This window comes from Pseudoliparis swirei, chromosome 24 (assembly GCF_029220125.1).
Source record: "Pseudoliparis swirei isolate HS2019 ecotype Mariana Trench chromosome 24, NWPU_hadal_v1, whole genome shotgun sequence".
Lineage (NCBI taxonomy): Eukaryota > Metazoa > Chordata > Actinopteri > Perciformes > Liparidae > Pseudoliparis > Pseudoliparis swirei.
Window position 1 is genome coordinate 996,896 of NC_079411.1, and position 11,377 is coordinate 1,008,272.

Consider the following 11,377-nt stretch of genomic DNA (forward strand, 5'->3'; position numbering starts at 1 on the left):
GTCGGACGCGTCTGAGTTCTGCATAGAGTCCAAACACGTGGAACCGCGTCGGGAGCGGCGTGCAAATAAACAAACATCTGAAGCTCTAAGAACACTCCGTCGTCATGGCGACGCGTCTAACGAACCCTAGTCACAACGAAGCTGATCGTCTACGTCTACTTATCTTAATCGTCTCGTCTTACTACAGTGAGATGGATGACGGCTTTGCAGCCCGGAGAGAACAGACGTCAAAGGACGGAGAGAGAGAGAAAGGGAGGAAGGAGGGGAGAGGAGGGAGGAGGGGAGAGGAGGAAGGAGGGGAGAGGAGGGGAGAGGAGGCGAGAGGAGGGGAGAGGAGGAAGGAGGGGAGAGGAGGAAGGAGAGGAGAGGAGGGAGGAGGGGAGAGGAGGAAGGAGGGGAGAGGAGGCGAGAGGAGGGAGGAGGGGAGAGGAGGAAGGAGGCGAGAGGAGGGAGGAGGTGGGAAGCTGACGTGTGTTTTGGCGGAGGAGTTTCAGCTTCATGTTCTCTGGTGATCCAGACCTGAGCGAGGGGGGGGGGGATATGGCGTCTCTCGGGCTGCATCCGTGTTTCCCCGAAGAGGACTGGACTTCATCTTACAAAGATGTGAGGGCCGAGAGGAGGTCTCACTCCAGGTCCGGAACAACAGGAAGTGACCCGGAGGCTGTCCCGTAGGGGGGGGGGGGGGGTGCTGCCCCCTGGTGGTCACAGTAAAAAAAAGAAAAGAAAAGAACACAACCCCACGAGGACTGAACGCCGGCGCCGTGTCGCTGTGTCGTCGCCGCCGGCCGCACCGCGGGGCTCCGGAGCCGGAGAGATTGTTGTTGTTGTTGTTGTTTTTGGCTGCAAGTTGAAGAATTCAACCTCGGTAGAACTTCAGTAGAACTCGGCTCGTCTGCGGACCCTCCCCCCCCCCCCCCCTCAGAGTACCGACCCGGTGCCACGCGACCCCTCCTGAAGAGAGGGCGTCTTCCAGAGTTGCGTTACAACACGCAAACGCTGCCGAGTGAGGGGGTTCCTGAAGGCATCAGGGACCCCGGTAAACGTGGGGGGGGGGTCAGGGGTCGGGGGTCGGGGGGGTCAAACACAGGGCATGTAAATCATGACACGGCATACTTAAACTCCAAACAGCATGACAACAAATCCACAGCAATATCCATCGACATCGTCGCCGTCGTCATTTTTGCATTCGACGTCGTCACGACGACAACTCAAGGTGCCGCCTCCCCCTCTCTCTCTCTCTCTCGCTCGCCCTCCATCTCGTCTCTCAGGGGAAACTTTCGGCGTGGCGCCGCAGCGTCTCCCGCAGGCCGCCAAGCTTTTGGATCGGACAGAGAAGAAAAAAACCGTCCCCAACGCCGAAAAAACCCCGTTTAAATAAATCAACGACAGAAAACGAGATCTGAGAGCGAGCGAGCGAGCGAGAGAGAGAGAGAGAGAGAGTCTGAAAGAAGAGAGGACTTCTCTTGTCAACCCAAGTGTCTGTAAAGCGTCCGCTCCTCCTCTCCAGTGGGGACTCCATCCTTCATGCAGGCGTCCGTCAGACGGAGCCGAATGCGAGCAGAGAGGAGCTCTGATGTCCGGGGCGGAGCCAGGAGGAGGCGGAGCCAGGAGGAGGCGGAGCCAGGACATCCTGAAGAAAAATGAGTCCCTCCTATTCCTCTCCTCCGCCCCCCCACTCAACCGCGTGATGTCATTTCCTGTCAGGTCCTCCCTCGAACAGGAAGTGAGCCCACGCATGCCCCGCCCCCCTCCATGCACCACCACCACTGCCACCGGTGGACAGGAAGTGACGCCGCACCGGTCAGCTTTAAGAGTCTTCAACAGTAAACAGAGATGATAAAACTCATCGAATATCAGCCAGCGCTGTGATTGGCTGGTTTTTGCAGTATAGGCGGAGCTTCCTGGTTCTGTCCCTCGGGAAGGAAATAAAGGTTAAAGATAAAGTGGTTGTTCTCCCTTTTTCTCCCGTCGTTTTGTTCTTCATTGTTCACGTGTGATGTTCCTGGAGGCAGAGCGTGGCGTGTGAGGGGCGGGGGGGTGCCGACCCGCCGAGGGGGCGTCGGCACCTCTGTCCGCCGAAACCAACCAATCGCGCGGCAGACTGGGAGAAGAGCTCCTCCCCCTCCCCGGGGCCGTTTCACATGCTCCTCCCCCTCCCCGAGGCCGTTTCACATGCTCCTCCCCCTCCCCGAGGCCGTTTCACATGCTCCTCCCTCATTCCCTCCCTTTGGTTTTTTTTTCTTCTTTTTTTAAAAACGCGTCCCCACACCTCTCACTTCCTGCTGTAGCCTGGCCTTGCCGGTCAGGCAAAGGATTCTGGGAAGTGTAGTTCTGAGAGAGGTGACCTGCGCCCCGGGGGGCCCTCGCCATCGTCTCTTTTTTTTCTTCTCATTTGTAATCGACATGCTGCTCCGCCACTGATTTCAGTCTGACGCCAAATCTGTAGAACGCTCATGGCAGCCCCCCCCCCCCCCGAGGGGTGGGGGCCCGTCTCACGCCCTCTGCTTTATTAAAAGTCTCCGTATCCAAAGGCGGCGGCCGTCCTCCTCCTCTCCGCCTCGCCCTCGCTCCCCGCGGTTGCTAGCACCAGTCGTCCTCGTCCGTCTCGCTGAAAGGTTCGTGCAGGCCCTTGCGGGGCCCTCGGCCGTGGGGGGGCCGGTGGTGCGGGGGCGCTCCGGGCGGCCCCCGTCGATTCGGGGAAGGGGAGGACGAGCGGTAGCCGTTGGGCACCCTGCGCGGATGCGGGTGAGGGGGCTGAGGGGGCCCCTGGCGGGCAGTCCTGGGGGAGCGCGGGTGGGGGGCCCCCCCGTGCGGGTGCGCGTTGCCGTGGGAGAGGCTCTGCTCGTAGGCGGGGGGCTCGTGGTGCCGCTCGTACTCGTAGTCGCGCTCGTAGAAGGGCCCGTCCCCCTCCAGGCTGTCCCCGGGCGGGGGCCCGCTCCAGCGGCCCCGGTGGGGGGACCTGGGGGAGCCGTGGAGGGGCGAGTGCGGGGACTGGAGCCGGGGGGAGCGCGGCGAGCCGTGCCGGGACGAGGGGCCCCCGGGGTGGGGGGAGGCCTGGCGCGACGGGGGCCGCTGGTGGTAGCCCCGCTCGTGGTCCGGCGGGGAGAAGTGGCGGGGGGAGGGCGAGCGCAGCCGGCCGGGCCCCGGGGGGCCGTAGCCGGGCTTGCGGACGGCGGGGGAGTAGGTGACGTGGGGGCGGGGCACGGCGGGGGTCTGGGGCAGCTGGCGGCGGCCTCTCCGCGGGGTGCTGGTCCCCGAGGTGGAGGGGACCGGGCTGCCGCTCACCGAACTACTGCCCTACAGCAAAATGTAAACAAGGAAAATCAAAACGCACCACAACAACAACAACAGCAACAACAATAACAACAACAACAACACCGAGACCAGAATAAAGCAGAGCGGAGAGAAAGAGAGAGAGAGAGAGGTAGGTAGAAAGGTAGAAAGGTAGATAGATAGATAGAAAGGTAGGTAGATCGATGGATAGATAGAAAGATAGGTAGGTAGGTAAATGGGTAGATAAATAGATATAGAGATAGATATAGAGATAGATATAGAGACATAGAGATAGATATAGAGATATAGAGATAGATATAGAGACATAGAGATAGATAGATATAGAGATATAGAGATAGATATAGAGATATATAGATAGATAGATATAGAGATATAGAGATAGATAGATATAGAGATAGATATAGAGATATAGAGATAGATAGATATAGATATAGAGATAGATATAGAGATATATATAGATATAGATAGATATAGAGATATAGAGATAGATATAGAGATAGATAGATATAGAGATATAGAGATAGATAGATATAGAGAGAGATATAGAGATAGATATAGATATAGAGATAGATATAGAGATAAGCACCATTGAAAATCATCCAAAAACAGTGATGAGGCAACAGATTGATACCAAGAAGCCACATGTCACATTGAAGGGAAACGAGAGAGAGAAACAGAAATAAAGAAAAAAGCATAACAGCAAAAAGAGAGATTGATTTCCACAAGTAGGGGTCAGCCTTGGTGGTGGGAGAGGTTTAGGATCCCTCCACCAGGAAAGAGTGACTATCTACCACCACTGGACATGAGGCCCCACGCCGAGGGCCCTGGCCCCGCCCCCTCAGTGTCTCTGGAGCCCACCTGTCGGTGTCCCCGTCCGTCGGGGCCCTCGCTGGGGGAGCGGGACCAGTGGCGGTCCTGGGGAGGCCTGTGGGGGTACTCGTAGCGCTCCTTGTCCACGGAGCCGTGGTGGTGGTGGTGGTGGTGGTGGTGGTGCCGGCGGTCCTTGGTCCGGCCGCGGTCCCGCTCGCGGTCCTTCGGCGGGAGGTCGCCCGACTGCGTCGTGGTGCTGAGATCTGTACCCAGACCTGGGGAGAGGTCTCAGTTTACACCCGGACACGAGGACACAGATAGACTTCTATACAACCAGAGGAGAGAGAATGCAGCTTTAACACATGAACCAGAGGAGGAGGCTGGCGAGCCGCTAGACGCTCTGAGCGACTCACCCGTGTCGGCGTCGGTGTATCTGGTGAGGGAGCGCTGCGACGCCCGGTGACTGCGCTCCCGGTGCCGGCGCCCTCCGCCGTGCCGCCCCTCCTCGGACACCACCCTCTCCAGGGAGTAGTCGTCCAGCCGCACGCCGCGGCCCGTGCGCCCGTGCACCAGGCTGGAGGTGGAGCGACGCATGGGACTGGTGTCGGTGATGGTCTGCGGGGGGATGGCGGGCGGTGCAGAAAGGAGGCGAGGAGACGAGGAGACGAGGAGGCGAGGAGGTAAAAAGAAGCAAAGAAAGTGAGACTCAATGCGCTCCGACTGCTCGACACTCATGCAACATGTGCATCACGGGATCCGACTCGAGTCCCAGAACTCTCGGTGCAGTGGCGGTGGGTGACCACACGGGGACAATTCAGGTTCCACAGGTTGCATTTAGATTTTGTAACAGAACATTTAGTTTTGGGACTCTGCACACGTCTGATGTGAAGCACTATTTGACCCATCTCAAGGTCACATGTCAGTTCATGGTTGCATTCAAATACCCGTACGACCTCCGGGCCCTGACCGTCACGCCTCCGACAAGCACATATAGTCACATGCTTCTTCACCAAAACATGGGGGGGGAGACACGGTCAGATAGAGGGCAAGCATGAAGGAGGGCCGTCGGAACCATGCCTCACATGCAGGGACCGGACGTCTCCACACGGCGGCCGTGTTTCACGTCACTTCACTTCCTCACGGAGGTTTCTGTCGTTATTTCCTCTCTTTCCCACAACGCGTCCGACTGAGTGACATCATCGACGTACGGCGGCCGAGCGGAGAAGCAAAACATCCCATAATCATCGAGTCTGGTGGAACCCAGACGAACCCGACAGGAAACACAAGATGGAAAATAAAATAAATGAAAAGCTAATTAGAGTCATTTATAGAGACTTCTATACAACCAGAGGAGTCGCCCCCTGGTGGTCAGGAGAGAGAATGCAGCTTCAACATATGAAGGACAAACTTCGACATTATTATGTCATCCAACTGATGACCGCGCTACAGACTGAGAGTCTTTCACTAACGACGTCATGCATGGCCGATGACATGCCCCCCCCCCATACAGGCCAACAGTCGCAGATCAGGCCAGTCCATGCTTTTGGTCATACACTGTTGACCCAGTCTTGCAACAGACCGCAACGCACAACAGACACACACACGCACACACACACACAACAGACACACACACTCGCACACACACACACAACAGACACACACACTCGCACACACACACACACACGCTGCTGTGTCCAAGCAAACAACTCCAAGGGGTTAACTCGTTACAGTAAACAAACGATGGAGAGCAGAGCGACCTCAACACAAGCAGAGGAAGAGGGAGAGAGAGAGAGAGAGGGAGAGAGAGAGAGAGGGGGAGAGAGAGAGAGAGAGAGAGAGAGAGAGAGAGAGGGAGAGAGAGAGAGAGAGAGAGAGAGAGAGAGAGAGAGAGAGAGAGAGAGAGAGAGAGAGAGAGAGAGAGAGAGAGGAGGAGAGACAGAGAGAGGAGAGAGAGAAGAGAGAGAGAGAGAGAGAGAGGAGAGAGAAGAGAGAGAGAGGAGAGACAGAGGAGAGAGAGAGAGGAGAGAGAGAGACAGAGGAGGAGAGAGAGAGAGAGAGAGGAGGAGAGAGAGAGGGAGAGAGAGGAGGAGGAGAGAGAGAGAGAGAGAGAGAGAGAGAGAGAGAGAGAGAGAGAGAGAGAGAGAGGAGGAGAGAGAGGGAGAGTGTGTACATACACTGAGGTTATTTCCACGAGGCCTGTGTCTCCTCCGCTGCAGAGCAGGCAAACACAGAAGATGATATGTAGAGCAGAGCAGTGTAGCACACACACACACACACACACACACACACACACACACACACACACACACACACACACACACACACACACAGACACACACACAGACACACACAACCTGCTACACACTCCTCTAACACATACACTGAGCGGAGGAGCCGACACACCAGAGTGAGAGCAACATGACGTGATGTGTGAGGTGGGATGGACAGGTGTGTGTGTGTGTGTGATTGACAAGTTGGGCATCTATCAATCTGTGAATCTGAGACCTGAAAGCTCCCGGGGGGGGGGGGGGGGGGGGGGGCGACATATTGTGACTTCATTTTGAGACGAGACACAACGAGTCATATCTGAAGGGAGACGTGAACTCTGGCCACAGGTCACAGGTCACAGGCCACAGGTCACAGGCCACAGGTCACACAGGACAGACACACCAAGGGTTTCATGAGATGGACAGCATGAGGTTGGACCTGCTCCAGATATGCATGTGCATAAACATATCTAGAGCTGGAGGAGTGTGGTTAGTGTGTGTGTGTGTGTGTGTGTCTGTGTGTGTGTCTATGTGTGTGTGTGTGTGTGTCTGTCTGTCTGTCTGTCTGTGTGTGTGTGTGTGTGGAGGTGGATCTACGTCTCGTTGCTTCTTTGCATCCTTGTTTCCCATAAAAGAGAAATGCTTAAAACATTTAAAAAATACTTTATATCTTCTGAATAAATATAAAGAAACTAAATATACTTTATTATATATATATATACTATAGTATATATATATATATACTATATTAAATATAGTATATATATAAACTATATTTAAAATAGTATATACTATAATAAATATAGTATACGCCTGGAGAAAAAAGAAAGCTGGGAAAATAAATGTCCAAACAAATCAACAGATGAGTCTTTTTCAACACGTCTTCATTTATGTGTTGGGATGGAAAGACTTAAGAGACTGATGTGGTGATGGAGGATGATGGTGGTGTTGGTGTTGGTCATGGTGTTATTGGTCATGGTTTTGGTGTTGTTGGTGGTGTTGGTCATGGTGGTGTTGGTGGTGGTTATGGTGGTGTTGGTGTTGGTTATGGTGGTGGTGTTGGTGGTCATGGTGGTGTTGGTGGTGTTGGTGGTGGTTATGGTGGTGGTGTTGTTGGTGGTGTTGGTCATGGTGGTGTTGGTGGTGGTGGTCATGTTGGTGTTGGTGGTGGTGTTGGTGTTGTTGGTGGTGGTGTTGGTGGTCATGGTGGTGTTGGTGGTGGTGTTGGTCATGGTGGTGTTGGTGGTGGTGTTGGTGGTGGTGGTGGTGTTGGTGGTGGTGGTGGTGGTGGTGTTGGTGTTGGTGGTGGTGTTGGTGGTGGTGTTGGTGGTCATGGTGGTGTTGTTGGTCATGGTGGTGTTGGTGTTGGTGGTGGTGTTGTTGGTGGTGGTGGTGGTGGTGTTGGTCATGGTGTTATTGGTCATGGTTTTGGTGTTGTTGGTGGTGTTGGTGTTGGTGGTGGTGGTGTTGGTGTTGGTGGTGTTGTTGGTGGTGTTGGTCATGGTGGTGTTGGTGGTGGTGGTGTTGTTGGTGTTGGTGGTGGTGTTGGTGGTGGTGGTGTTGTTGTTGGTGGTGGTGGTGGTGGTGTTGGTCATGGTGTTATTGGTCATGGTTTTGGTGTTGTTGGTGGTGTTGGTGTTGGTGGTGGTGGTGGTGTTGGTGTTGGTGGTGGTCATGGTGGTGGTGTTGGTCATGGTGTTATTGGTCATGGTTTTGGTGTTGTTGGTGGTGTTGTTGGTGGTGTTGGTGGTGGTCATGGTGGTGGTGTTGGTGTTGGTGGTGGTCATGGTGGTGGTGTTGGTCATGGTGTTATTGGTCATGGTTTTGGTGTTGTTGGTGTTGGTGGTGGTGGTGGTGTTGGTGTTGGTGGTGGTCATGGTGGTGGTGTTGGTCATGGTGTTATTGGTCATGGTTTTGGTGTTGTTGATGGTGTTGTTGGTGTTGGTGTTGGTGGTGGTCATGGTGGTGGTGGTGGTGGTGTTGGTGGTCATGGTGGTGTTGGTGGGATGAAGGTGCTCACTTGGTTGTCTGCCGAGAGGCGGGGCATGGAGAGGGTCCGCCCATGCCCTTCCATTGGGTGACAGGGCTCAGTGTCGGAGTCCCGCCCCATCTCCCTCATTTCAACCGTCTGTAAAACACAACGAGAGGAGGGGGCGTGACCACTGCCTGCTGGGGGAGGGGTGGTGGTGGTGGGGGCGGGACTAAGGTCAGCTCTGTTCCTCTTTTGGGGGATTCCAGCTCACACTCTTGTCTTTATCGGAGCAATCTGCATGAATGAACCGTCGTTTTCACACACTTAGCGGCGGGGATCGATAAGATGGAGAAGCTCCGCCTCCTCCCCCTCCTTCTCCTCCTCCTCCTTCTCCTGATGCTCTCCCGGAGGAGAAGTGACGCCTTCCCGCGTTATTACAACAATTTTGCGTTTTCAGTTAACGCAATAAAGCCAGCTAACATTGCTAGCTTGCTAACGGCGTGAGCACGGCTAGTCAACGTTAGCTAACTTTAGCAAAACTCACCAGGTTAGTGAACGCTATTAGCCGCTACCTACCTTCATAAGTTCATAAGTTAGTTAGTTATGGAGACCATCGGGGGGAAGCTTCCTTTGGGGAAACTTCAATCCGAGAGCTAATGCTAGCCAATGCTAGCCAATGCTAGCTGCAAAAACGTCAGCCTTTTTCATCCATATTTCCACATCCACATCGTCTGTGTTAGTCAAAGTGAGTTGCTTGAAGAGAGAGAGATGAGGGTCTGAGGGGGAGGAGGGACGTAACACATCCACCGACTCAGAGAAAAGAACAGGAAGGGAATAAGGGAGGTGTGGAAGATGAAGAAAGAGGAAGAAGAGAAGAGGAGGAGAGGTCAATGGAGACACTGTCAGTCTTAGAGGCTGCAGTGACAGCAGGGCCTCAAACAGGCCATTAAGGTGGAGCTCTACCTGTCTAATATATGTATATATGTATATATATATATATACATATATATATACATATATATATATATATAAATAAATGAATATCTCTCTCTCTATATATATATACATAAATATTACATATATATAAATATGTATATATATAAATAAATAAATAAATAAATATTTATATATATAGATAAATAAATATATATATTTATATATATATGTATGTATATATATATATATATAGACAGGAAGCTGAATTTAGGTTTGACAAATCCTCAAGATGCACAAAAGCAGGATCCTCGAGGAACATCTCCACCAGCATCTTAAATACTGAAGCGTGAAATCTGATTGGTTATTGATCGCCCGCCTCCAGCTTCTCTTACCAGACTTGACCATAGCTGCCGTGGTTAGAGGCGAGCAGAGAGGAACAACTCGGGCGCCAACCGTTGACGCGTTTTTGTTGTTGCTGCTCATCATCATCGTACCTGCGAGTTGTGACGGTTGTCATGGAGATCGTCGGGGTACGGCCTGTCGGGGCTCCAGTTCCCCGTCTTCTGGAACATTTCCTGAGCTTTGGCCGTCACCCACGACTGGCTCTCAGTCATGCCACCCTCAGGAGGTCTGGCACACGCACACACACACACACACACACACACACACACACACACACACACACACACACACACACACACACACACACACATATGTATGCAGTTAGTCAGAACAAGTCTTATAGTCTAAATTTAGTTTTTTCCAAATACCATAAGTAAATCCAGTATGAGTGGAAAAACATCCTCAAAAAATGACTACAATTTCTATAGGTTAGACTCCATTGTTATGCTTTATATATATATATATATATATATATATATATTGGGGCTGTCAATCGATAAAAAAAAAAATTAATCGCACATTTTGAAATTCATTAATCGCGATTAAAAGTTGTTTTTCTTCTTTTTAAAGACCAAACTTCCCACAGAGCTGTGTTTTCAAAGAGGCTCCTACCTATAAAGTGCCAGCGAGGGATTTAATATTGTGGATGATAAATTGTTTCTTCAGTGAAACATCAGATTAGTAAAAAAAAGAAGTATATTTGAGACCCCATTGGTCCTGTCATCTTTACCACTGAACAGCAGAACCAGTGGCCTTGGTAACTGACTGACATTCACAAATGTCACGTTAACCCTCTGGAGGCTGGGGGCATTTTATACATTTTACAAACAAATGTAAATTCACCTTTTAAAGGTGTTTGCATATGACACATGCCCACGTGTTATACATCAAACATTCCAGAACAATCTCAGCTCTATTCAATGAGGCTCAGTTGTCCTGGTGCCGTGTTCTCTGCTCTCTGACTGACAGGCTGCTAATGAGCCTCACCTGTGAGGTGGGAGGTCCTTTGTGATTTACTGAGTGTTCATTGTTTTTTTTTCCGCAAAATGTTGACAGACAAACGGATTGACCAATCACGGTGAAGGTTTCGTGTGACGAGTTCTTTCCGCGCCGCGTCCCCCGACACGTCGCCCCTCCGTTCCTCTGTGTGTCAGAGGGGGAGACGGGAGGAAGGAGGAGCAGGAGGAAACCCGACTGATTCATCCACGAGTTTAAACTCATTTATGCTCCTTATTTTCGCGGAGAAATAATTGTTTTAAAAACGTGAACAGTGTTAAACCGTACTGCCGCGGCTTGACACTCGGTTTGAGTGTAAAAACTTCAACGAACACCGGAAGTAAACAAAGTTGCGTTAATTGCGTTAAAATATTTTAGTGCGTTAACGCGGCCAAATTAATCTCATAGATTAACGCGTTAACGCTGACAGCCCTAATATATATATATATATATATACTAAATGTACTCTGTCTTGGTAACCAATATTCACTTATAAACTTAACATGATCAAAATTGGGCTCCTGGCTGGCTCGCTAAAAATTTCAACATAAGTTACGGACCTGTCATTCAGTTACTCACACACACACACACACACACACACAAACACACACACGCCATCGACGATCCCCCCGGTCAACTCACATGCTGTCCATGTTGTCCGGCTGGGTGCTGGGGAGGCCGTTGAGGCCCCGCCCCCCCT

At 51.9% G+C, this 11,377-nt stretch overlaps 1 protein-coding gene across 1 annotated transcript in view; it reads right to left on the bottom strand.

The window, feature by feature from the left end:
• Nucleotides 1-2,202: 2,202 nt before the first annotated feature.
• Nucleotides 2,203-11,377, bottom strand: part of cacna1ab (calcium channel, voltage-dependent, P/Q type, alpha 1A subunit, b) — a 145,348-nt gene continuing 136,173 nt past the window's right edge. Inside the window, 6 exon segments of the mRNA XM_056410306.1 lie at nucleotides 2,203-3,297; nucleotides 4,153-4,379; nucleotides 4,518-4,719; nucleotides 8,392-8,499; nucleotides 9,774-9,909; nucleotides 11,320-11,377. The exon segment at nucleotides 11,320-11,377 is cut by the window's right edge and continues 40 nt beyond it. Coding sequence (XP_056266281.1) covers nucleotides 2,581-3,297; nucleotides 4,153-4,379; nucleotides 4,518-4,719; nucleotides 8,392-8,499; nucleotides 9,774-9,909; nucleotides 11,320-11,377 — 1,448 coding nt within the window. The 3' untranslated portion in view covers nucleotides 2,203-2,580.